General features: G+C 42.2%; 1 protein-coding gene across 1 annotated transcript in view; it reads right to left on the bottom strand.

Annotated features, from left to right (window-relative positions):
- LOC126248134 (mediator of RNA polymerase II transcription subunit 16) overlaps positions 1–24,086 on the bottom strand; it is a 343,327-nt gene that overhangs the window by 172,723 nt on the left and 146,518 nt on the right. Inside the window, exon 6 of the mRNA XM_049948825.1 lies at positions 22,311–22,466. Within this exon, the coding sequence (XP_049804782.1) occupies positions 22,311–22,466 (156 nt within the window). The remainder of the gene's footprint in view (positions 1–22,310; positions 22,467–24,086) is intronic.

Genomic DNA, 24,086 nt, shown 5'->3' with positions numbered 1-24,086 from the left:
GTTTAGCTTAAGTAGCAACCAAGGGATTGTACTCTGAGTAAGTTTAAATTGTAAATACAAAACATGCACAGACTAGTTTAGTACGGGATAGAAAAAGTAAAATTCGGGACGAATTTCTTAAAGAAGAGCGGAATGTTGTGCCACAAAGTAGAATAGGGGAAAAACTTAAATTTTTTCCAATGTTCATAATAGCACAGCTACAGGTGACACCAGGCAGAGGTGGTGACACAGCAATGTGGCAGAAAGAAATAATCAACACTGTAGGTTGATCGTGAACATGAGCACACATTGCTACACTGACACCAATCATCAGGCATAAGCTACACGTTCAGCAGAGGGAGGGGGAGACAGAGCGAGAGCGAGAGCGAGAGCGAGAGAGAGAGAGAGAGAGAGAGAGAGACCTTGTTAAGTGTTAATAGCCCGTAACAAATTGTTAAGCAAACACAGCTGAGCGAGGACCGCTGACCACTACTAAAGAAGTTTTTGTATGTCCATCCTTATGACTGGAGGTCTGGGGACTACTGTCATCCACTACTGTAAGAAAGTAGAATACCTGCAGCCATCCTTATGATGTCATTTATTTTCTCCAACCACTAACTTTTAATAGTTGGAGAGACATCACAGTTACAGGTAATCTGTGTAAACCAGTTGTGTTGGCCACTGATGCACTGTGTATACAGATGGTTTTAACCCCTTCAGCACCAGCTAAAGCCTGAAGATGGTCCACTGAAGTGCCAAAACTTGTAGCCGTACAATAAATGACATTATAAGGGCATCTGTAGTTGTTTCATTTTCTTACAACTAGTAAAGAAGGTTGACTGGTTGATTGGCTGGTTTGGAGTGAAAGGGACTAAACTTCAAGATCATCAGTCCCTTCATCTGTTAAGTGGCAAACCATGAATGGTCGTCAAAGGAAGGAAGCAAAAGGCAAATCCTGGAAAGCTAGAGTGTAAGTAATACAATAAAAAAAACAGAGATAAAAGCCCAGAGAAAAGACAGAACAGGCAAGTCATTAAAAGATCAGTCAAAGCAAGGATTAAAACCGAGAATTTAAAAAGAATAAAGAGAATAAAAAGGTGGGAAGGGTAGAGGCCAGGATGGGCCACCAAGCAAGAATCCACCCCCAATGAATCCTTAAGGGAGGAATGGAGGGAAAGAGGGAGGGAGGGGGGGGGGGGACAGGAGAGGGGTGCCCTGCCAAACCGTCAGGTGGTAAATGACGTTAAGAAGACCTACCTTACAGGGATGAATAGAAAGCAAATAGAAAGCACCTTCACTGGGAAAATGTAATGCCAGGTCAACTGCTTTGGCATCGTCTGCTAGCACCAGAGGTAGTGTGTCAGGAAGATTAAGATGCCACCTCAAAGCAGCCAAATTACAGCAGTCTATGGGTAAGTGGGCCACCATCAGGCAGGCTCCACATTGGCAGTGAGAGGGATCCTCACACTGGAGAATGTGGCCAAGGGTCAGACAAATGTGGCCAATCCAGAGTCAGCAAAGGATGGCGGAGTTCCTGCAGGAGGCACACAGGGAAGACTGCCACATCGTTGTGGTCTCTGTAATTGTCCTTGGTTTGTTTGGTGAGATCAAGGCAGACCATTCTGAGTTCCACACTTACAGCAATTAATGGCATAAAAACTACTGAAGGTCTAGTTCTGGGACCCCCATTTCCAGAATCAGCATTCTGGTGGCCAACTTCGCTCGTTCATTTCCCAAAATCCCAACTTGACGGGATAGCCAAACCAGTGGCTGAGGAAAGTAGCACTGGTCTATAGCCTGATGGCTACTGAGGGAGTTACTATGTATTAGGATGCTCTTGCCAGCACAAGAACATGGCTAAGGGCTAGTTTAATGGCCATCAATTCAGCAGTGAAGACACAGCAGACATTTGACAGACAGTTCACTGCACTGAGCGTGACTGTATGCAAAGCCTGTTCATCAGCTGATGTTGAGCCATTGAGGCATAACACTTCTGAACCCAGATACGTCTCGAGGACAGCCAAGAACAGGTGGTGAAAAATCATGGGGTCAACATAATCTTTTGGATCAAAGGAGACATCGAGATAAATTTTAGGCTGAGGCACAAGCCAAGGGGGCAGATGCAGATGCAATGTCAGCCATGGGGACATATGTGATGTCCCCCTGATCAGAGGCAATAGTAGAGGAAGTTGCAGTTCCAAACAAAGACATTGGAGGAGTGCACCAATTGTAGACCCAGTTCTGGGTCGCTGCTGTGGGAGGTGGAGATCCCTTCCAAGGAAAAGGGCATTGTAATTGGGATGTTCTGGGAAGCTATGAAAATGTATAGTATAATTCAGTAGCTGCTGTTGGTGCCTGATAGGTAACAGAGGGACTCCAGCCGCAACTAGCAGGCTGTTCACAGGGTTAGTTAAAAAGGCTCCTGTCACAAATGGGACCCCACAATGATGAATGGGGTCCAGTACCTGCAATGCTGAGCGTGATGCTGAGCCATATGTGTATGTGTGACTCCCATAATCAAAACGGGATAGAACCAGGGCTTTGTAGAGCCGCAAAATGGAAGAGCGATCTGCACCCCAACAAACGTTACTGAGACAATGAAGTGTACTGAGGTGTCACCAGCACTTTTGCTTAAATTGGTGAAGGTGGGGAAGCCATATCAGCCGTAAATCAAAAACCAGTCGCAAAAAGCAGTGCGTCTCAACTACAAGAAGTAACTGATCATCTAGGTAAAGCTCTGGGTGTGAGCGGGCAGTGTGATGGTGACAGAAGTGTATGACATGAGTCTTGTTAGCTGAAAACCGAATGCCATGGGTGGGAGCCCATGACTGCACCTTTCATATGGTGCCATGTATGCTACACTCAGCAGCAACCATACTAGGGGAGCACTAAAAAGGCCAATATCATCAGTATGTAAGGAGAGAAATACCAAAGATCCCACAGCAGCCGCTAGGCCATTGATGGCTACCAGAAGAAGGGGGACACTCAGTATAGAGCCCTGTGGGACGCCGTTCTCTTGGATATGGCGGGCGGGGGTTGTACCCGGAACATATATTGCGACAAGAAGTTCTTGATAAAAATCGGGAGTGGACCCTGGAGACTTCACTCATTTAACGTAGTAAGGATGTAGTGACACAATGTTGTGTTATAAGCCTTCTGTTAGGTCGAAAAAAAAAAAAAAAAAAGGACAGCAATGCGCAAAGGCTATCCACATGGTGGATTCCAAGTGAACCAAATTACCTGCAGTGGAGTGGCCTTTGTGAAAGCTGAGCTGAAGTGCAGCCAAAAGGACCTGAGACTCAAGGAGCCAACACAGCTTGTTGCTCACTGTGCATCTGAGCACCCTAAAGAGAATGCCGGTAAGGCTGATTGGGCGGTAACTGTTCATCTCTATGGTGTTCTTGCCCAGTTTCAGTACCATAACTATCGTGCTTTCTCACCAATGAGGTGGGAACTCACCCTCATTCCAGATCTGGCAAAGAGGGCAAGGATGTGATGCTGACAATCCACTGAAAGGTGCTTCAACATTTGGTTGTAGATGCGGTCTGGCTCTGGAGCCATATCAGGGCAATGGGCTGGGCTAAGGCACTGGAATGTTGCCATTCACTGAATGTAGCATTATATGGCTCCAGGTGGCAGGTAGTAAAGGATAAGCATATTTGCTCCACCCACTGTTTTATGAGGACAAAGGCAGGGCCGTAGTTCTGAGATGGGCAGACATCCAGCCAAGCAATACTGAGGGACAGGAAGATTGGGAAGTGGTCACTGCCATACTGGTCATTGTGGCCACTCCAGAGGACAGATGGTAGAGGACCAGAGCTGCAAAAGCAAAAATCAATACAGAATTCAGGGTAAGTGCTTAAAAACTGTTGTAGCTCAACCAATCCATTACATTGTACATTATGCTCGCGCATCTGCGTCATCCTTAGCCCAGCCCATTGCCCTGATATGGCTCCAAAGCCAGACCGCATCCACGAAGCCTCTCTCAGTGGATTGTCAGCATCACATCCTTGCCCTCCTTATCCGATCTGGAATGAGGGTTAGTTCCCACCTTATTGGCAAGAAAACACGATAGTTCTGGTACTGAAACTGGATAAGAACACCATAAAGATGGGCAGTTACCGTCCAATGAGCCTTACCAGCATTCTCATTCTCTTTAGGTTGCTCAGATGCACAGTGAGCAACAAGCTGTGTTGGCTCCTTGAGTCTCAGGTCCTTTAGGCTGCACTTCAGCGCGGTTTTCGCAAAGGTCACTCCACTGCAGATAATATGGACCACTGGAGGATCACACTGTCTGAACACTGGGGGGAGGGGAGGGGGGGCAGTAATGAAGCAACCTCAAGGGGGGGGGGGGGGGGAGAAGGTACTGCAGCACATTGCCTGGGGAGATCTTGTGCCTCAGGGGCCACTGGTATCTCTACCTTGGACACAGGATTCCATGTAGAGTCCAGTGGTATATGGCCCACTGGAGTTTCTTTATCTCAGAGAACTTCCTTTTGTCCTTTTTCTCCTTAGAAGATGAGGACTGGGAAGGTGTTCCTGAATAGATTTCATGGCCAAAGGAAGAACAAGAAGTCAGACGGCCAGCAGCCCGTGGTCCCTCAGCCACCAGCTGCCATCTGGCTGTGGACCAGCAGGAACCATGGAATGGAGAGTCTCAAGGGACCTCTTCCTAGCTGCAGAAGCTGAAGGAGGATGAAGGGCCCACAGCTGGGGGCTTCCCAGGCAGGTGGGGAACCAATGTTCCTGAAGTGGGTAAAATGGAAATGCCGTGTGGCTAGGGCCTCCCGTCGGGTAGACCGTTCGCCTGGTGCAAGTCTTTCGAGTTGACGCCACTTCGGCGACTTGCGTGTCGATGGGGATGAAATGATGATGAAAGACAAACAGCACCCAGTCATCACAAGGCAGAGAAAATCCCTGGCCCCACCGGGAATCGAACCCGGGACCCCGTGCACGAGGAGCGAGAACGCTACCGCAAAACCACGAGCTGCGGACCCTGAAGTGGGTGCAGTAGAAGCACCAGAAGGGGCCCCAAACCACATGAGCAGGTATTAGTGGGCGGCTCTGAGGGCCCATTGTAAGAGGTGCAACAGAGGATAGCACCATTAACAGAGATGACATTGCAGCTGTAGCGTAAGATTGTGTTATTTGTATGGGATTAAGATGCTCATACTTTTTTCTGGTCTCTTGATAGGTGAGCTTGTCAAGGGTCTTATACTTCTGGATTTTCTCCTCATGCTTAAAAATGGACCAATATGGTGACGAGGGAGAGTGGAGCTGATCGCAGTTTACACAATAGGAAGAGCACAAGGAACATTCGTGTGCAACAGACATCCATGAACTCTGCAGACAGGGGTGGTGGTGCAATGGGAAGACATACACTATGTGATCAAAAGTATCCGGACACCCCCAACAAGATACATTTTTCATATTAAGTGCATTGCGCTGCCACTTACTGCCAGGTACTCCATATCAGTGACCTCACTAGTCATTACACAACGTGACAGAGCAGAATGGAGCGCTCCACGGAACTTGCAGACTTTGAATGTGGTGAGGTGACTGGGTGTCACTTGTATCATACATCTGTATGCGAGATTGCCACGTACCTAAACATCCCTAGGTCCACTTTTTCCAATGTTATGGTGAAGTGGAAACGTGAAGGGACACGTACAGCACAAAAGCTTATAGGCTGGCCTCACCTGTTGACTGACAGAGACCGCTGACAGTTGAAGGGGTCGTAATGTGTAATAGGCAGACATCTATTCAGATCATCACAGAGGAATTCCATACTGCATCAGGATCCATTGCAAGTATTATGACAGTTAGGCAGGAGGTGAGAAAACTTGGATTTCATGGTCGAGCAGCTGCTCATAAGCCACAAATAAACACCTCGCTTGGTGTAAGGTGTGTAAACACTGGACAATTGAACAGTGGAAAACCATTGTGGGGAGTGATGAATCATGGTACACAACGTGGTGATCCGATGGCAGGGTGTGGGCATGGCGAATGCCCAGTGAACATCATCTGCCAGCGTGTGTAGTGCCAATAGTAAAATTCAGAGGCGTTGGTGTTATGGTGTGGTCGTGTTTTTCATGGAGGGGGCTTGCACCAATTGTTTTTTTGCATGGCACTATCACTGCACAGGCCTACATTGATGTTTTAAGCACCTTCTTGCTTCCTACTGTTGAAGAGCAATTCGGGGATGGCGATTGCATCTTTCAACACAATTGAGCACCTGTGCGTAATGCACAGCCTGTGGCAGAGTGGTTACATGACAATAACATCCCTGTAATGGACTGGCCTGCACAGAGACCTGACCTGAATCCTATATAATACCTTTGGGATGTTTTGGAATGCCGACTTCATGCCAGGTCTCACCGACCAACATCAATACCTCTCCTCAGTGCAGCACTCTGTGAAGGATGGGCTGCTATTCCCGAAGAAACCTTCCAGCACCTGACTGAACGTATGTCTGCAAGAGTGGAAGTTGTCATCAAGGCAAAGGGTGGGCCAACACCATATTGACTTCCAGCATTACCGATGGAGGGTGCCATGAACTTGTAAGTCATTTTCAGCCATGTGTCCAGATACTTTTGATCACATAGAGTATGTGCAAACTTTATACACCTGAAGCATCTCATACAAGGAGGAAAAAAGGGTTTCACGTCACAACAGTAGACCATCACCTTGACCTTCTCAGGCAACATACCACCCTCGAAAGCCAAGATGAAGGTCCCGGTATCAACTCTGTTTTCCCTTGCTCCCTTATGGAAAAGACGGATGAATTGCACACCCCATCTCTCTAAGTTAGCCCAAGCTCATCATCAGATTGCAAAAGAATCTCACTGTGAAAGATGATACCCTGGATCACATTGAGACTCTTATGAGGAGTGTCAGTCGTGGAAATGTCACCCAACTTTTCAAAAGAGAGCAGCACCTGGGACTGGGAAGGAGATGATATTTTAAGCAGGATGACACCATTCTTCATCTTAGAGATGGCTGCAACTTTCGTGTATTCGTCTTCAGTGTGTTCAACATAATTAAAAAAAAAAAAAGTAAAGGTTTTGAGGCCAAAAAAGTGTCCCCATTGGTCCTAGTACAGACCAGGTGTCGAGGGGAGTATTGTTTCTCCTTGTTGTGTAGTCCTATGTCCCTCCCACAGCATGGACAGGCAATGGAACGTGTTGGATCATATTTCGTTGCATCATACGAGGCCTTTCCATTCACAGAGACTGCAGGAGCCATGTGACCACTATCGAAAGAAGGTTTAAGTTGCTTCATGTGTGAACTATCCGCCATGGCACCACACGCTCCAAACGGGGGCTCTCCCCATGGGTGCCACCCAACCACAGAAGGGGCTACCTGGCCAGTAATCCATTGCAGGTAGTCTCTGTGCCCACCATGACGGGTACATACTCCATGGCATACATGGGAAGGTACAGCGCAGGTACCAACAGTGCGATCGTTGCATGTTTAGGGGACTATCACTGTGCAGGTACTTGATTATCTCCCCAAAGCAGGATGGCTACCATGCTAAGTTTTGGGCATGCTAAAAGGATGCCCTGATGGAAGCTCACAGAGGTGGAGCATGCACCACAGCAGGCGACCTTCCCTGCATGACACGCACTTCTGTAAAATCTGGAAAAGATGGCAGGTCAAACCCAATAATAGGGACCATATAATCATTCATGGAAGGTGAAGATAGTGCTGGGAGTGAAACTGGAAATCAAGACCAAAATCGTGAACCAAGTCAAAGCAGATTCTGCACCAAAAGCACCATCCAACAGAAAGTCAGAGCAGGTAAGAGATAGTCGAAGTGTAGGTTTGCAGCACAGACAGAGGAAGTAGTGCTGCAAAGGCTGGAGCCCCTTGGTTGCCATGCATGTATTCACCAAAGAGTGGGAGCAAAGGTCATAATGAACAAAAGCCTTACATCATTGCCTCCCACCCTTAGCCATAAATCCGCTGTTCTCCTGCCCTGAATTCAACTGGTCATTAGGATCGATGGCATTCACACCACAGCTATCGATTCAGTGATTATTACGGTGTAATGATGTCCATGTATTAGACGTTTGTGAACACACAGCTTGTGATTCCTGAGATGGCAACATTCATGTAACCAAGATCTGCCACTTGTGGGACTTCACATTGTCCACATACAACATCGCAGATGGGGAGATTAAGGGCCTTCCAGCACCAGTAGACTAGTACTTATCACACTATATCAGCAGCACTGCTAGGCGAGAGGGCCATTCTGATCATTGCTGCAGGTACTTCTGGCTGACAGGGTCCACCTGTCTGGTGGAGTCACGATCAGCCAACTACATGACTTACGACAGTGTGGTACATCATGATGGATCACCTCGGTTCATCGTCATCTTCCAGGGTGGAATCGATGACACTCTAACACAGTGTGGGGGCATAACCTCACGCTATGGCTTCACCTGCCAGATGGCAGCCTGCAAGACTTCAGCCAAACTGCTTGAATAGTGATCCTGGTTACCAGCACAGCCACACCAATAACAGCAGTCAGCGGAATTCCTCCCATCACTGGCATGAGATATCAGCTGAGGCCGATGAGAAGACACAAAACTGTAAATCTGAATGAATAAATATTAACTTGCTAATCATTTTTTATTAGAGCCAAAAGGTGCTCTACCGGTTCCACCATCTTGACAACATTGAGGTGACTCCACTTGGTACCTCTACAATACATTGAACTATAAAAGTTTAGAATCAAAATAACGATAAAAACAATTACATTACTGCTACTGCTACTACTGTTGTTCCAGCTACAACAAAACAGCTGATGTGACCAAAGTCCTCAAGTCATACCATAGCTAACACCAAGTTGCATACAACAAGAGTTATGTGGGCAAATCAGTTGTCCCTGAAATTCCCAGTGTAAGATGCAACACAAATTCGCCATGATGGAATAATGCAGAGCCGTAAGTCGCAAGGACTCCACTGTCACTCTGCACTATGAAGACAAATGATTGATGGCTTGGATCATTTGCTGCTCTACTATGAACACACTTTCTTGTAATGTGAACTGGCAGGTAAGGGTAACCCCCCCCCAGACTAGATACATTAACTATACATGGATTTGACCAGTCTGTTCCACAACAGTTTTTTGCACTACTAATAAAGGCTATAAATTATACAACACAGGAAAGATATTTCTGAGTACTTTAATAATAGCAATCATGCCGTATCAGCATGTACTCCATTTTATAAGTCATAATAATAGGCTAGGAACAGGGAAGGTGTCATCCATAGCCCATTAGTATGCCCCACTTATTTGGAATAGTGCAGAAATCCACTGAAAATCCAACTTAAAAGGCCTGGATCAAGAGAATAAGAAACTATCCTTTTTACAGAAACAGTTTCTGTAAGTATCAATTCATTTTAGTCATTTACATAATTAACACAAATGAAGTAGTTGTGAAGTGCTGATGTATGAAAAGTGTGAATCATTGAAGAAACAATATCATATAACTGACTTGTGCTGATTTTGCATTTTCTGGTCAGCTGGCATATTTGACTGCACAGCACATCTGTTCTTATCACGACAATTATGAATTTTTAGCTCTTTATAAAGAACATGAAGTTGAAACAATACGACACAAGTCAAAGATGGGAAAAATAGGTGGAAATATCACCTAACTGCAGAAGAATGAAATACCCCCATAAGCTGAGAGTAGTGGATGTGGTAAACAGTTCCCCATAAATGCAAAAGCACAAAAGGCCACAGCATTTGTTATTGCTTACTAAATCTTTCTCAGTGTTCAGCAGCAGTTCCTTGGTCGTAGCTTCAGTTCATGGAAACAGACAGTGTTTCACAAGATCTTTTTACCAGTGCTTGGCTGAAGGTAGCATATGAAAGCTGGGATTCCCTCTTGAGAATGATTGACAGCAGTAATAAAACTTGTTAATCTATCATTACCAGTGATCCACTAAAACTACAAAATTTAAAAGTGCCTCAGCTTTATTTTAACCCACCGACTGCGACTTATTGGGATATAAATCGGAATTCCATGCTTCTGACATTCTGTGCTTTAGTCATTTCTGCCAAATATTTTGTAAATACTCATCTAACTACAGGTTCTCTTGTAAACGCAGAAACAAGCAACAAGTGAAAACAGTAGTAAACACAGCAAAATTAAGTGCTGAAAAAGTACTCATTTCATACATGCGATTCGCAGTTGCTCTTCCTGGACCATTCAATGACAGGTAATTTTGTTGTTGTTATTTATATAGAAACCTTGTTGACTGAATCCAAAATGGCTCAAAATTATACTGCAGCTACAACTGCCATTGTAGAAGACAGTAATCCTTCAAATGCATAGCTACATTCGGGTGCCGAATGTTTACAAGGTAAAGTATTGGAAAATGACAGAAGCAAGGTCATTAAAACTGGAAGCCAAGCACTGTACTCTGATTTACACAGTGGCAGGAAAAGGAAGTCTACAGACTGCCCGAAGGGCTCGAAGAAAAATTCCAAGAAAATGCTGAAAATGCAATCACAGGAATACACTGGACATAAAACAGTCACAGTGCAAAATTACTCATAATACATGAGCAGAGTCAAGAAAAACAGGTCCGATGTCTACTTCATAAATCTGTCAGAAATCTGTTCAAAGGAAGTGCCATGTATTTTCGTCAAAGTGGCATGAATTGAAAGACTTTCTAGACCGCTGAGCCACACAAAACAATAATAATAATAATAATAATAATAATAATAATAACCAGACATAACGTCTGAGAAAGGAAAGAAATAATAATAATAATAATAATAATAATAATCAATAATCAATATTATCTGAAAAGGCCACCTGCCACCACTCAGTGAACATCCAGTTACATTATAGCCAGACCATTAGTCCATCTAATAAATTGTGTACTTGAAGAAGGTGTGTTTCCGAAGAAACTGAAACTTGCTATAGTTAAACCTTTATATAAAAAAGGGGAAAGAAAACAAACACAGAACTACAGACCAGTTGCCTTAACCTCAGTGTTTGGTAAATTAATTGAAAAAATAATGCTAGAAATCTTAATCAAGCACTATAATATGAATAACTTAATAGGGGATTTCCAACACGGCTTTAGAAGTGGTCGGAGCACCATATCTGCAGCAGTACAGTTTGTACACTGTCTGATGGAGAAAATAAATGAGGGTTACGAAACGGCAGGAGTGTTTTTAGATCTTTCCAAAGCGTTTGACAGAGTCCATCATGGCGCTCTTTTAAGTAAACTTGCTTGTAATGGTGTCAGTGGGAAACTATTGCTTTTAACAGAATCTTACCTTAAAGATAGACAACAATGCACAGAAGTTGTGTATGACAATGGAGAGGTAATCGAAAAAAGAAGATCAAAGATAAGAAATATAAATGTTGGTGTGCCACAAGGCTCTATCTTGGGCCCCTTGTTGTTTATTTGCTACGTAAATGATTTCCCGAAAGTATTAGACACCAGTCATTGTATTACTATGTATGACGAACTGCCTATTGGCTTCTGTCTCGGGTTCTTCGGCCGACGTTCATCTAATGATTTTTTTTCTGACGTTTCGCCAGCACGAGTGGCTGGCATTGTCAAAGCTTCACCCTCCATTGCCGGTGGTGAACTGGAGCCGAGCTCGCGGGCGCAGGCTATATGTACCTGGCGCGCCAACGTCCGAGGGCTTCTCCGCGGTCATTTCCGGTGCGGTTCTCCTCTTGCTACCTGCGACGGTCGTTCGCTGCAGTACGGGAAGCCAGGATCCGTTGACCTTAAGGCTTTCCTCTTTCTTGTTCAAACTGTTCGCGTGTTTTTGTATTTCTACAGCTTCTCTGAACAAGCGCGTGTGATAGTGCTTCTCTACAGCCAGAACTTCCGTGTCGGCGAATTTAATTACATGGTCGGTCTCATTCAGTGCGTGCTCTGCCACGGCCGATTTCTCCACCTGCCCCAACCTGCAATGTCGCTTATGCTCTTTGATCCTGGTGTTAATGGATCGTCCAGTCATTCCGACATAAACTTTTCCGCATGTGCATGGTATGCGGTATATTCCCGACATTGCAAGTGGGTCTCTTTTCTCCTTCGCTGATCTAAGACACTTTTTGATCTTCCTTGTCGGTTTGAAAATCGTCTTTACGCCATGTTTGCGCAATATACGGCCGATTCTGTCCGTCACTCTGGGAATGTATGGCAGAAAGGCCGTACCCGACAATTCTTTTTCCGGTTCCTTGCTTCGCCGAGGGTTGGGCTCTGTTACACTTCTAATATAATTTGTGGAGTAACCATTGCTCCTCAGGACAGTTTCCAGGTGTTGCATTTCTCGTTTGAGGTGTTGCGGCTCACATATTCGTCCTGCTCTCGTTACGAGCGTACTAATCATGCCTCTTTTCTGGCTCGGGTGGTGGTTTGACAGTTTGTGCAGGTATCGGTCCGTGTGAGTCGGTTTTCGATACACGCTGTGTCCCAGATCTTCGCCGTCCCTTGTGACCAGAACATCTAGAAATGGCAGTTTCTTGTCCTTTTCTACTTCCATGGTAAATGTTATGTTGGCATGGAGGCTGTTCAAGTGTCTTAGGAAGTCACTGAGCTGTTCTTCACCATGGCTCCACACCACGAAAGTATCATCGACGTACCTGTACCACACCTTAGGTTTGCAAGTCGCCGAGTCCAGTGCCTGTGCTTCGAATTGTTCCATGAAGAAGTTGGCCACCACTGGACTGAGAGGACTACCCATGGCGACGCCTTCCAGCTGTTCGTAGAAGTCGCCATTCCACGTGAAATAGCTCGTGGTGAGACATGCATGGAAGAGCTTTCTGATGTCTAGCGGAAAAATGGAACCGATGTGCTCCAGAGCGTCACTGAGTGGCACTTTCGTAAATAACGAAACAACATCAAAGCTGACCAGGATGTCGTTTGGTGCAAGTTTCAGTTTCTTCAACTTCTCAGTGACGCTCTGGAGCACATCGGTTCCATTTTTCCGCTAGACATCAGAAAGCTCTTCCATGCATGTCTCACCACGAGCTATTTCACGTGGAATGGCGACTTCTACGAACAGCTGGAAGGCGTCGCCATGGGTAGTCCTCTCAGTCCAGTGGTGGCCAACTTCTTCATGGAACAATTCGAAGCACAGGCACTGGACTCGGCGACTTGCAAACCTAAGGTGTGGTACAGGTACGTCGATGATACTTTCGTGGTGTGGAGCCATGGTGAAGAACAGCTCAGTGACTTCCTAAGACACTTGAACAGCCTCCATGCCAACATAACATTTACCATGGAAGTAGAAAAGGACAAGAAACTGCCATTTCTAGATGTTCTGGTCACAAGGGACGGCGAAGATCTGGGACACAGCGTGTATCGAAAACCGACTCACACGGACCGATACCTGCACAAACTGTCAAACCACCACCCGAGCCAGAAAAGAGGCATGATTAGTACGCTCGTAACGAGAGCAGGACGAATATGTGAGCCGCAACACCTCAAACGAGAAATGCAACACCTGGAAACTGTCCTGAGGAGCAATGGTTACTCCACAAATTATATTAGAAGTGTAACAGAGCCCAACCCTCGGCGAAGCAAGGAACCGGAAAAAGAATTGTCGGGTACGGCCTTTCTGCCATACATTCCCAGAGTGACGGACAGAATCGGCCGTATATTGCGCAAACATGGCGTAAAGACGATTGTCAAACCGACAAGGAAGATCAAAGAGTGTCTTAGATCAGCGAAGGAGAAAAGAGACCCACTTGCAATGTCGGGAATATACCGCATACCATGCACATGCGGAAAAGTTTATGTCGGAATGACTGGACGATCCATTAACACCAGGATCAAAGAGCATAAGCGACATTGCAGGTTGGGGCAGGTGGAGAAATCGGCCGTGGCAGAGCACGCACTGAATGAGACCGACCATGTAATTAAATTCGCCGACACGGAAGTTCTGGCTGTAGAGAAGCACTATCACACGCGCTTGTTCAGAGAAGCTGTAGAAATACAAAAACACGCGAACAGTTTGAACAAGAAAGAGGAAAGCCTTAAGGTCAACGGATCCTGGCTTCCCGTACTGCAGCGAACGACCGTCGCAGGTAGCAAGAGGAGAACCGCACCGGAAATGACCGCGGAGAAGCCCTCGGACGTTGGCGCGCCAGGTACATATAGCCTGCGCCCGCGAGCTCGGCTCCAGTTCACCACCGGCAATGGAGGGTGAAGCTTTGACAATGCCAGCCACTCGTGCTGGCGAAACGTCAGAAAAATCATTAGATGAACGTCGGCCGAAGAACCCGAGACAGAAGCCAATAGGCAGTTCGTCAACAAGTGGCCACGAAAGCCTCAACAATTTTGTATTACTATGTATGCTGATGACACCTCTGGGGTTTGCTGGGCACGTAGTAATGATGACCTAAATTGAGTGGTACAGAATTTTGTTGAAAAAGCCCAAACACATTTTGAAAATGAAAACCTGAGGGTCAATATTAACAAAACTAATTTAATTTTATTTTAAGACAAGTGGCTCAAATAAAAATGCTGTTGTAAATGAGGACATTGAGGAAAATACCTGTTCAGAATGTAAATTTCTAGGGATATATATAGATGACAGACTTTCGTGGAAACAGCAAATAGATCATGTCTGTGGTAAAATAACATCTAGTCTGTATTTACTAAGGAGATTAGTTCAATATTTAGATATCGAAGCAATAAAAATAGCGTATTTTGGGTTGGTGTATCCCCATCTATCTTATGGAATTGTATTGTGGGGTGGGTGTAGCAAATACAATATAAGATGGGTACTTGTATTGCAGAAAAGAGTAATAAGAACTATGGCAAAAGTAAGATGGTTGGTTGGTTGCTTGGGGAAGGAGACCGGACAGCGTGGTCATCGGTCTCATCGGATTAGGGAAGGATGGGGAAGGAAGTCGGCCGTGCCCTTTCAGAGGAATCATCCCGGCATTTGCCTGGAGTGATTTAGGGAAATCACGGAAAACCTAAATCAGGATGGCCGGACGCGGGATTGAACCGTCGTCCTCCCGGCAAAAGTAAGACCCAGAACTTCATGCAAAAACATGTTTATTAAGTTTAATATTATGACTGTCTATGCAGTATATATGTTTCAATCAATATTATTAGTGGAAAAAGATAAAAAAGCGACAAACAGGAATATGGAAATCCATGATCACAATACAAGACACAAATCAGACTTTCATATGGTGAGCAGACGATTGAATCTAACAACAAATACCCCATTCATTAAGGGAGCTATATTTTATAATTCTCTGCCAAACAACCTGAAACAGCTTTCTGGTAGAATGTTTAAAAATTAGTTAAAAAAATGGCTTACATTGAAGTGCCCATACAGTATGGTGCTGACATGATTTGACCTCAGGAATGCTATGTTAAATATACTTAAATGATCTTTTACTTAATAGCATGTAATCTATTTATATTGTGTATCAATAATCTAAATGTAATTATTATAACATTGCCCATGCATGTTAAATACATGTTTCGAGCTGTAAGGTAAATAAATAAATTACTGGCATGAAAATTTCAGCCTCTGCTGCAGATGAACAGCCATCGGCATAAGTGCATTAACCAAGCACTTCCTACAGAATACCATACACAGCAATGTTTGCTGAACAGTCATTGAAGACAGTGTTGGAAGTCCCTTCGTTCATCTGGGTACTCAGTTGTTCAACAGTTGCCCATCTATTAACCTGTACACATCTCTGCAGCCATCATTTACCCCTGCCATCTATGGCCCATGATGCACCACTGTTGCCTAGGCGCCAGTTTAGGATAAGTGCCATTTTGCTATGATTGGTATGCTTTAACCACGGCAGAATGTGAACAGTTTACAAACAGCCGTTTCAGAAATACTTCCACCCTTGGCCTGAAAGCCAATGATCATGTCTGTTTGGACATCAGATAAATTGCTTCATTTCCACATTACGACAATGACTGCACTGATTCCCTCATCCCCCCAACACTGCTAGTGCTGCCATCTGCTGTCTGTAAGTGGTTACTGCATGTTGATGTCAAACATAGGTGGTGGTCACGTTGATGTGACTGTACCTTGAAATTGCATTACTGTGAAGTTGACTCAAGATAACCCCAACCTTCACTTGTGGTGTCCTGTCTGAATTGTGAATTGTAAGAATACGGGCTTTACACCTTCCTGAGTGGAATCGCTGAATAAGAAAAAATAAGAAACATGTTTCAATTCATGACTGGTTGAAGAACAGACATCGACTCGGTTGCTCAGCATCCTTGCTTCAATTTATAACGGAAGACCCAGAAAGTACTTTCAGTTGTCTCAAAATGTCAACATAACTGTTCATGTTTCTTCTAAGCAGAGTTAATTATGCGATAAGGAGTAAAGATCATGTAATGCATGAAGCATTCTTGCCAGAACTGAAATTACATATCATATTGCCTGCATTACAATCAAGAACACTCAGCATGTTATAAGATGCGGATTTAGTTAGAGATGACGCTTTTTCAGTAACACCGATAATTATTAACATTAACAGTAATAATTATGAACATTAACAGTAATAATTATGAACATTAACAGCAATAATTATTTGAAGCAGGGCGCATTAAGAAGAGAATGGTTTGTAAACTACTCTCTTGAAGATAGATCTGTACAGTGGCAATATTTCAAAATTCTAACATATGTGAATGGGGTTCTCTGGTGAGACGTTTTAAATACATGAATAGTGAATAAAGAATGCAGCTTCTTGATTTGTGTAGCCTTCCCTCCTGTCAACAATTCTCATTAACAAAGAGTCGGCCAACTCGAATGACAGGATTTTAGTCATGTAGACGAAAGTATTGCTGCATCTAGAATTACTCGCTTGTATTTTCTTAATTCAGTTGTGTATGTGCTCCTAGCCCAACAAATTTTTACCTGCAGCTCAGATACTGTCAAACCATCTATGTTCTGATCACTCACGACTATCTCAAGAGCAGCAATATGTTGCTTATTTTTGTAATCAGCATACCTGAAATCCCAAAAACACCTATGCAAAGCATAGATGTCCAAAATGCGAACATTACTCTCTGTTCTCCACTTCATATTTCACTTTGTCTACACTCTACGAACACACATTACCTCAAAATTCATGCAAACAGTGTAACCCAAGTTGTAACATGCCGAAAGTGTTTAGTTTCACCAACGAGTTGCGCAAACACGCAGCACGCATGCGCAGTTGGCGGTAGCATAGTTGCCTGCAACCTAGTGTCATCGTGTAAACTAGGCTTAAATGTAAGACGACCCCAACATTAATCCAATACACAATTTAAAAACAAACCTTGGAAACTCCATGTTGGACTATCAATAATATAAGGAAAAGATAGATGCGCACACATGCACAAACACGCGCGCGCATGTACACACACACACACACACACACACACACACACACACACACACACACAGATATATATTTACTGAAGAAGGCTTTGAACACAAGCTATGTGTAAGTCTCTTTTCTTTGTGCCTGTCTGCAACTTAACATGTCATCTTTACAGTAAGTAGCAATCTATTTTGTCCTTATACTGCCGATACACAACATAAAAACATTGACCTTAGCAGCAATAGTTTAATTTGTGAATGTAAGAAGACCCTGTATTTTTTGAGCGGCCAATTTGGGAGAAAACCTTCATCGTACAGTCAGGTAAATATGCTACATTAAAAAAAAATACAAGAATGGTCATGATTATACACTACTCTCAACCCTTCAGTAATACATATGACTCATCTGATGAATGCACTGAGGTCCATGATATTTTTTTGCAACTTAAATTGCACTTTCAGTGCAACTCTGGGCCACATCTAACATGACACATGTATCAGTTCAGCGATACGCTTAATTAGGAACCAAAATTAGGAACTGGGGTGTCATTATTCCCCCTGCTGATGCTCTGACAAACTTATGGCAAAGACAGATGCGTTGCTACGAAATAACAATTTAAGTCTTGTGGCCAAACCTTCGTGAAAGTTTGGATAACACTAGTGCAAATCCCTGTAGGTATCATAATTTTGGAAAAATAATTAACACTGCCTTTACTTTGCACAAAAATCACACTTTGCAGTTACATTCCCATAATGACTAGGGTTTAGAGTTTATGTTTAGTCCTTGATACATGACATAAGGTTGCTGAAGCAAAATTGCCACAAAAAAAATTATCATCATGCTCATTTTACACTGTTTTCAAAAGTATAAATGTCAGATGATGACATTATTAGAACAATTAATCAAGAATATTGCTGTTATACAGAAACGTGTTCATCAAAATAAAATTTGTTGTGCCCACAGACAGGAATCCTAAACCAGTTTCTAAAATACTAAAGGATCAAGAAATAATGTATACCAGCTTAAGTATAATGGTTAACAATCACAAAAAGTAAACTTACAGGTATGTGCAAAGTACAATGATTATAAAAATGATAATGCATTTAAGAAATGTTCAAGGGTGTGACAGAATATGTAATTCATTAATCATCTTATAAAGTTGCTAGAGTATTAAAAAGATGGTTTAAGTCAGCGATGAGCTATGCATCATCAAACTGGAGACACTTATGTGGTTTGGAGGTCCATACCTATAAGTGGCCTGTGGAGCCACTTCGAAAAATATTTTTAAAAAAGTTGTAATACAAAGTAACAGTAATCGTAATTAGTACAATAAAACATTAAAATTTAATGCCTACCTTAAAGAAAAGTTAATGATTGTATGGAATGAAAATAAGCATTTAGACAATACTCCTGTTCCTGGTGATGGAACTTTTTTCTGAAAGAAGTGTCTGAGCAAGTCACACACTTCTTCACACAGAATAGTGCCCCAGCAACCTAAACTAGGCCTGGTCCTGCTTGTGGAAGATGCTTTACTTGTATGCCTTTAGTCATTTGCTTTTCCCGCCTAATACAGAGGCTTATTTTAGTGCTGTCACCAGCACCTTAAGAGTGCAAATTTCAAACACCAGTGACCTCCTTACCTGTTAATCTTCTGTTTGTATAAAGTTGTGATCAAAAGTAACAGTTTTTATGTTTTTCATAAAGAATCTTTATTTATTCATCAACATGATACATTTGTATCGGCACTTTTTCCAATTGCGGAAGCGCTTCTGGAGCTCATTTTTCATTGTGGTGTTCAGTTCCTTCGATGATTCTGTTTTTATCTGACCAACATTGGCAAAACGAGATCCTTTCATGGTTCTCTTCAGCTTTGGGAATAGAAAGAAGGCACAGGGGGGCCACATCCGGTAGTGGCTGAGGCAACATAACGGTTTTGTTTTTTGCCAAAAACTCATGAAAAAGCCTTGAGGTGTGAGCATTAACATTATCGTGATTTTGTCACAAGTCTGGTCATTATCTTCAGAATGCTTCACGCAAACAGCATGTAACTTCCAGGTAGTGTTCCTTATTGCCTTACTGACTGTATGACCATACAGCAGGAAATCATGATGCATTACCCCATTGTAATCGAAGAAAACAGTGAGAACAACCTACACATGTGATCGAACTTCTCAATCCCCCCCCTTAGACATTTTTCTCTGGGACGACTGGCCCTTGGTTTTGACATCATACTCATATACCCATGTTTCGTCATCTGTTATAAACTTCTTAAGAAGTTCTCAATCACTGTCAACTTTATTCAGCAATTCCTGAATCATGCCTACATTATGTCTTTTTGGACGAAATTCAACAATTTCAGAACAAACTTCTCTGTTGTATGTTTCATGCTAAAAACATCTGGCATGAGGGAAAGGATATGCTGGCATCAGCGGCAACCTCTCTGATGATGATTCCCTCCTCAGTAACTGATGTTCCAGGGTATCCAGGGTGGTTGTTGTCAAGATCTTCTCAACCTTCTTTGAAACATTTATACCACTCATAAACTCTTGTCTTACTTATAGTAGATTTGCCAAAATTCCAAGCAACATTTTTACAGTGGTGCTGCATTTTATTTCATTTCTTCAAGCACAATTTAATGCAAATTCTTTGATTCATCTTTCTCAAAACTAAAAATTTGTCAAATACTAGAAAACACATACAACATTTCTGACTGTCAACAATGGACTAAATATTCAAAACAACTGAAAATGCAAACATACATCATGATGATGTGTACCAACAAGATAAAAAAAATGAAAATCTGATGTATAAAGGCCACAAAATTAAAAAATTCTCGTTACTTTTTGATCACACCTCGTATAGCCTCAATTTCGCTTTGAATTACTAGCACTCAGCCAAGACAGTTTAGAAGAAAACTCTGAAAAAAAAAATCCTGCAAAAAGAGAGTATCCAAATTCATGAACATAAACAATTCATTTATACTGAAGCAAACAGAGCTTTCAGTAACATCTGTCTGACTGCAATTATCTGCAGTCTCAGATATATATCGATCCTCCCCAGTTTTATATGTTAGTTATTCTTACTGGAACAAAGGGAGAATTCCTGCTAGGAAAGGTAGACAATAGCTTCCTTACTGTATTATAATATGACAGAACCCAATTTCTCAGAATCTGGAATATAAATGCACTTTAAATAAATAAAACCACATTTTCATCCCACTTCAGCCCATACCTTTTCAGAGATTCATTTCAGGTTCCCTCACAGAAGTACAATCCTCCTCATATAATTGTCCTTTCTGCACTTTCTTAAGGAATTCAAGAGAAATATCCAAATGCAGAAGTATTTATTATTCTCTGTGTGTCCATTTTTTCAGAGATGGCTGCAGGACTCGGATGTTTGATACACAATGTCAAATCAAACACCTTTCAGTCGTCTAGTTTCAAAACTTATTTTATTTGGCTACCAGTTTCACCAATTCACTATGCCATCTTCAGGCCCCTGACCAACATGTAGGAACATTCTATCTCAGTTCTGATCAAAACAGGGCCAGCAATACTGGTATTAGTAGATTTCTGCTTGCCATAGCGATACCTTCAACCATCATTTGCCGACTTTGAGTCAGAGATCTTCCTACATGTCGGCCAGGGGCCTGAAGGTGGCGTAGTAAATCGACAAAACTGGTAGCCAAATAAAATAAGTTTGGAAACTAGACAGGTGAAAGGTGTTTAATTTGACATCCTATATATTATTCCACCACTACAACGTACCATTTCAGAAAATGACCAGTACAAACAAATCTTGAACCTTAAACCCAGAAGATTTCATGTTCTTACAATCCTGACCTGGCGACTTTAGGTCACCTTCCCCCTCCCCCTCCCCCCCCTCACCCCATCATCTAGAGCAAGGAAGCCATTCATGGGCATAATTATGAGTCCACATAAATATTTGGGTCCATTTACAAAAAGGTCTCTGAGCTATCTTCCCAAGGATACATACTGTGGGGTCTAAACTAAGTGATCTGGAAGGCTGTATACAACTTGGAGGAAAGTATTTTTCAGAAGTTTTAAAAGTCAGTTTTCGTAAAAGTGGGATTTTGCATTATTTCCTCAAACTTTTCAGAGGTTGTTGAACAAATTCTGGAATTAATTTTCGCTGTGCAGTAGAGTGTAGCCTCATTTGAAAATTTCTGGCACATTAAAACTTTGTGCCAGACCAGGACTCAGACATGGGACTTTTTGCCTTTCAAAGGAAAGTACTTTATCAACTGAGCTATCCAAGCAAGATTCACAGCTTTACTTCTGCCAACACCTAATCTCCAACCTTCCAAACTTCACAAAAGATCTCCTCAGTACTTTGCAGGACTAGCATTCCACTCTTCCAGGAATGCATGTTCTGCAATATATGCAGGACAGCTTATGTGAAGTACAGAATGTAGGAGATGAGGTACTGACAGAAGTAGAGCTGTGAGGGCAGGTGATGAGTCATGCTTGGATAGCTCAGTCAGCAGAGAACTTGCCCGTGAATGGCAAAGGTTCCAATTAGTGACCCTATCCAACACACAGTTTCAATCTAAAAATGGCTCTGAGCACTATGGGACTTAACATCTATGGTCATCAGTCCCCTAGAACTTAGAACTTCTTAAACCTAACTAACCTAAGGACATCACACAACACCCAGTCATCACGAGGCAGAGAAAATCCCTGACCCTGCCGGGAATCGAACCCGGGACCCCGGGCGCGGGACAGTTTCAATCTGCCAGGAAGTTTTAATACAAATAATTACTAATCTCCCAAAAATTTAAATTTTTAAGGGCACAGATGATGACAAAGACATCAGCAGTAAACTCAAGAAAAACAAGGAAACATAATCTCAAGAAAAACTGAAAATATAAATTCAAGAACAACATGAAAACAATCAAATAAATTTGAACTTTGCATGTACTATACAAATTTTAACTCCGTAGCAGGAACACTATTTAACACTTACATTGGATGTCATTAATGGGGCCAGAATGTGGAAAGAAACTTGGTAATGCTTGAGTGTTCAAAACACACTTCTCATCCACAAGTTTCACAGTAACACGTACACAGTGCACCGGCAGACTGACTCGGCCACTGCTCAATGCAACCATGAAATTCCCATCTAAAATGCACATATTTACACAAAAATTAGTATCAGAAATGTTAAATGTGGAACTCCAAGCATGTAGATTTCTATTTCTCATGGAAAATGAATGTTGACAAGAAAGATTTGATCACAAGTAACATCTTTTTAGAAAACATCAGTGACTGACTGACAAGCAAATGAATGTAGACAAATTTAACTGATCCTTAGACTTGCTGTCAGGAAAAAAGTATATGTAGATCTGAAACTTTTGACGATTTTATTAATTAAAATCATTACTAGTTTCAAAATCAAGTAATGCTTTCATGTGAGAACCACAGTCATAACTTAATATTTTAAATAGTCTTTTGACTCATGACATACCAGTCTCTTACTTAATTCAGCATATTAGTGTCAAATCAGTTATCAAAGGCTTCTTTAAGTGCCTATCCACTGCCGAGTTTCTCTCGTATAAGCCTAAAAATATTTATACTGTAATGCTTTATTTCCACAGTGTCTAAGTTGGGGAAAAATACAACTAGCCATCCACATTACATTTAACCACAATTACAAAAATATAACTGATCAATGGTTGGAGTATATAGTTGTTAAATATCACATACTAGATTTAACACACTGAATATCACATTAAGGAACATGGTCAATACCTAAGATTAGATTAGATTAGATTAGATTAGTACTTGTTCCATAGATCATGAATACGACACTTCGTAATGATGTGGAACGTGTCAGGTCAATAAAAGGTGTCTATACAAGATATTACATTAGACAAAATATTACATGACACTCAATATTATTATTATTATTATTATTATTATTATTATTATTATTATGGAGGTTGGGGAATTACCCACTTACTATATCCAAAAATTCATCTAATGAGTAGAAAGTGCTGCCATTAAGAAATTCTTTCAATTTCCTTTTAAATGCTATATGGCTACCTGTCAGACTTTTGATGCTATTAGGTAAGTGACCAAAGACTTTTGTGGCAGCATAATTTACCCCATTCTGAGCCAAACTTAGATTTAACCTTGAGTAGTGAAGATCATCCTTTCTCCTAGTGTTGTAGCCATGTACACTGCTATTACTTTTGAATTTGTTCGGATTGTTAATAACAAATTTCATAAGTGAATATATATATTGTTAGGCTACAGTGAAGATTTCTAGCTCTTTAAATAAGTCTCTGCAGGATGATCTTGGATGAGCTCTAGCAATTATTCTGATTACACGCTTTTGTGCAATGAACACTCTTTTACTCAATGATGAGTTACCCCAGGATATGATGCCATACGAAAGCAGAGAATGAAAACAGGTGTGGTAAGCTAATTTACTCAGATGTATATCGCCAAAATTTGCAATGACCCTAATAGCATAAGTAGCTGAACTCAAACGTTTCAGCAGATCCTCATTGTGTTTTTTCCGGTTCAACCCCTCATCAATGCATACACCTAGAAATTTTGAATATTCTACCTTAGCTACCGATTTCTGATCGAAGTCTATATTTATTAATGGGGTCATTCCATTTACTGTGTGGAACTGTATATACTGTGTTTTGCCAAAGTTTAATGAGAGCCCATTTGCAGAGAACCACTTAATGATTTTCTGAAAAACATCGTTTACAATTTCACCAGTTAATTC

This window comes from Schistocerca nitens, chromosome 3, assembly GCF_023898315.1.
Source record: "Schistocerca nitens isolate TAMUIC-IGC-003100 chromosome 3, iqSchNite1.1, whole genome shotgun sequence".
In the NCBI taxonomy this organism is placed as follows: domain Eukaryota; kingdom Metazoa; phylum Arthropoda; class Insecta; order Orthoptera; family Acrididae; genus Schistocerca; species Schistocerca nitens.
Note: the sequence above shows the minus strand (reverse complement) of the source record. Positions and strands in the feature narration are given on the sequence as shown.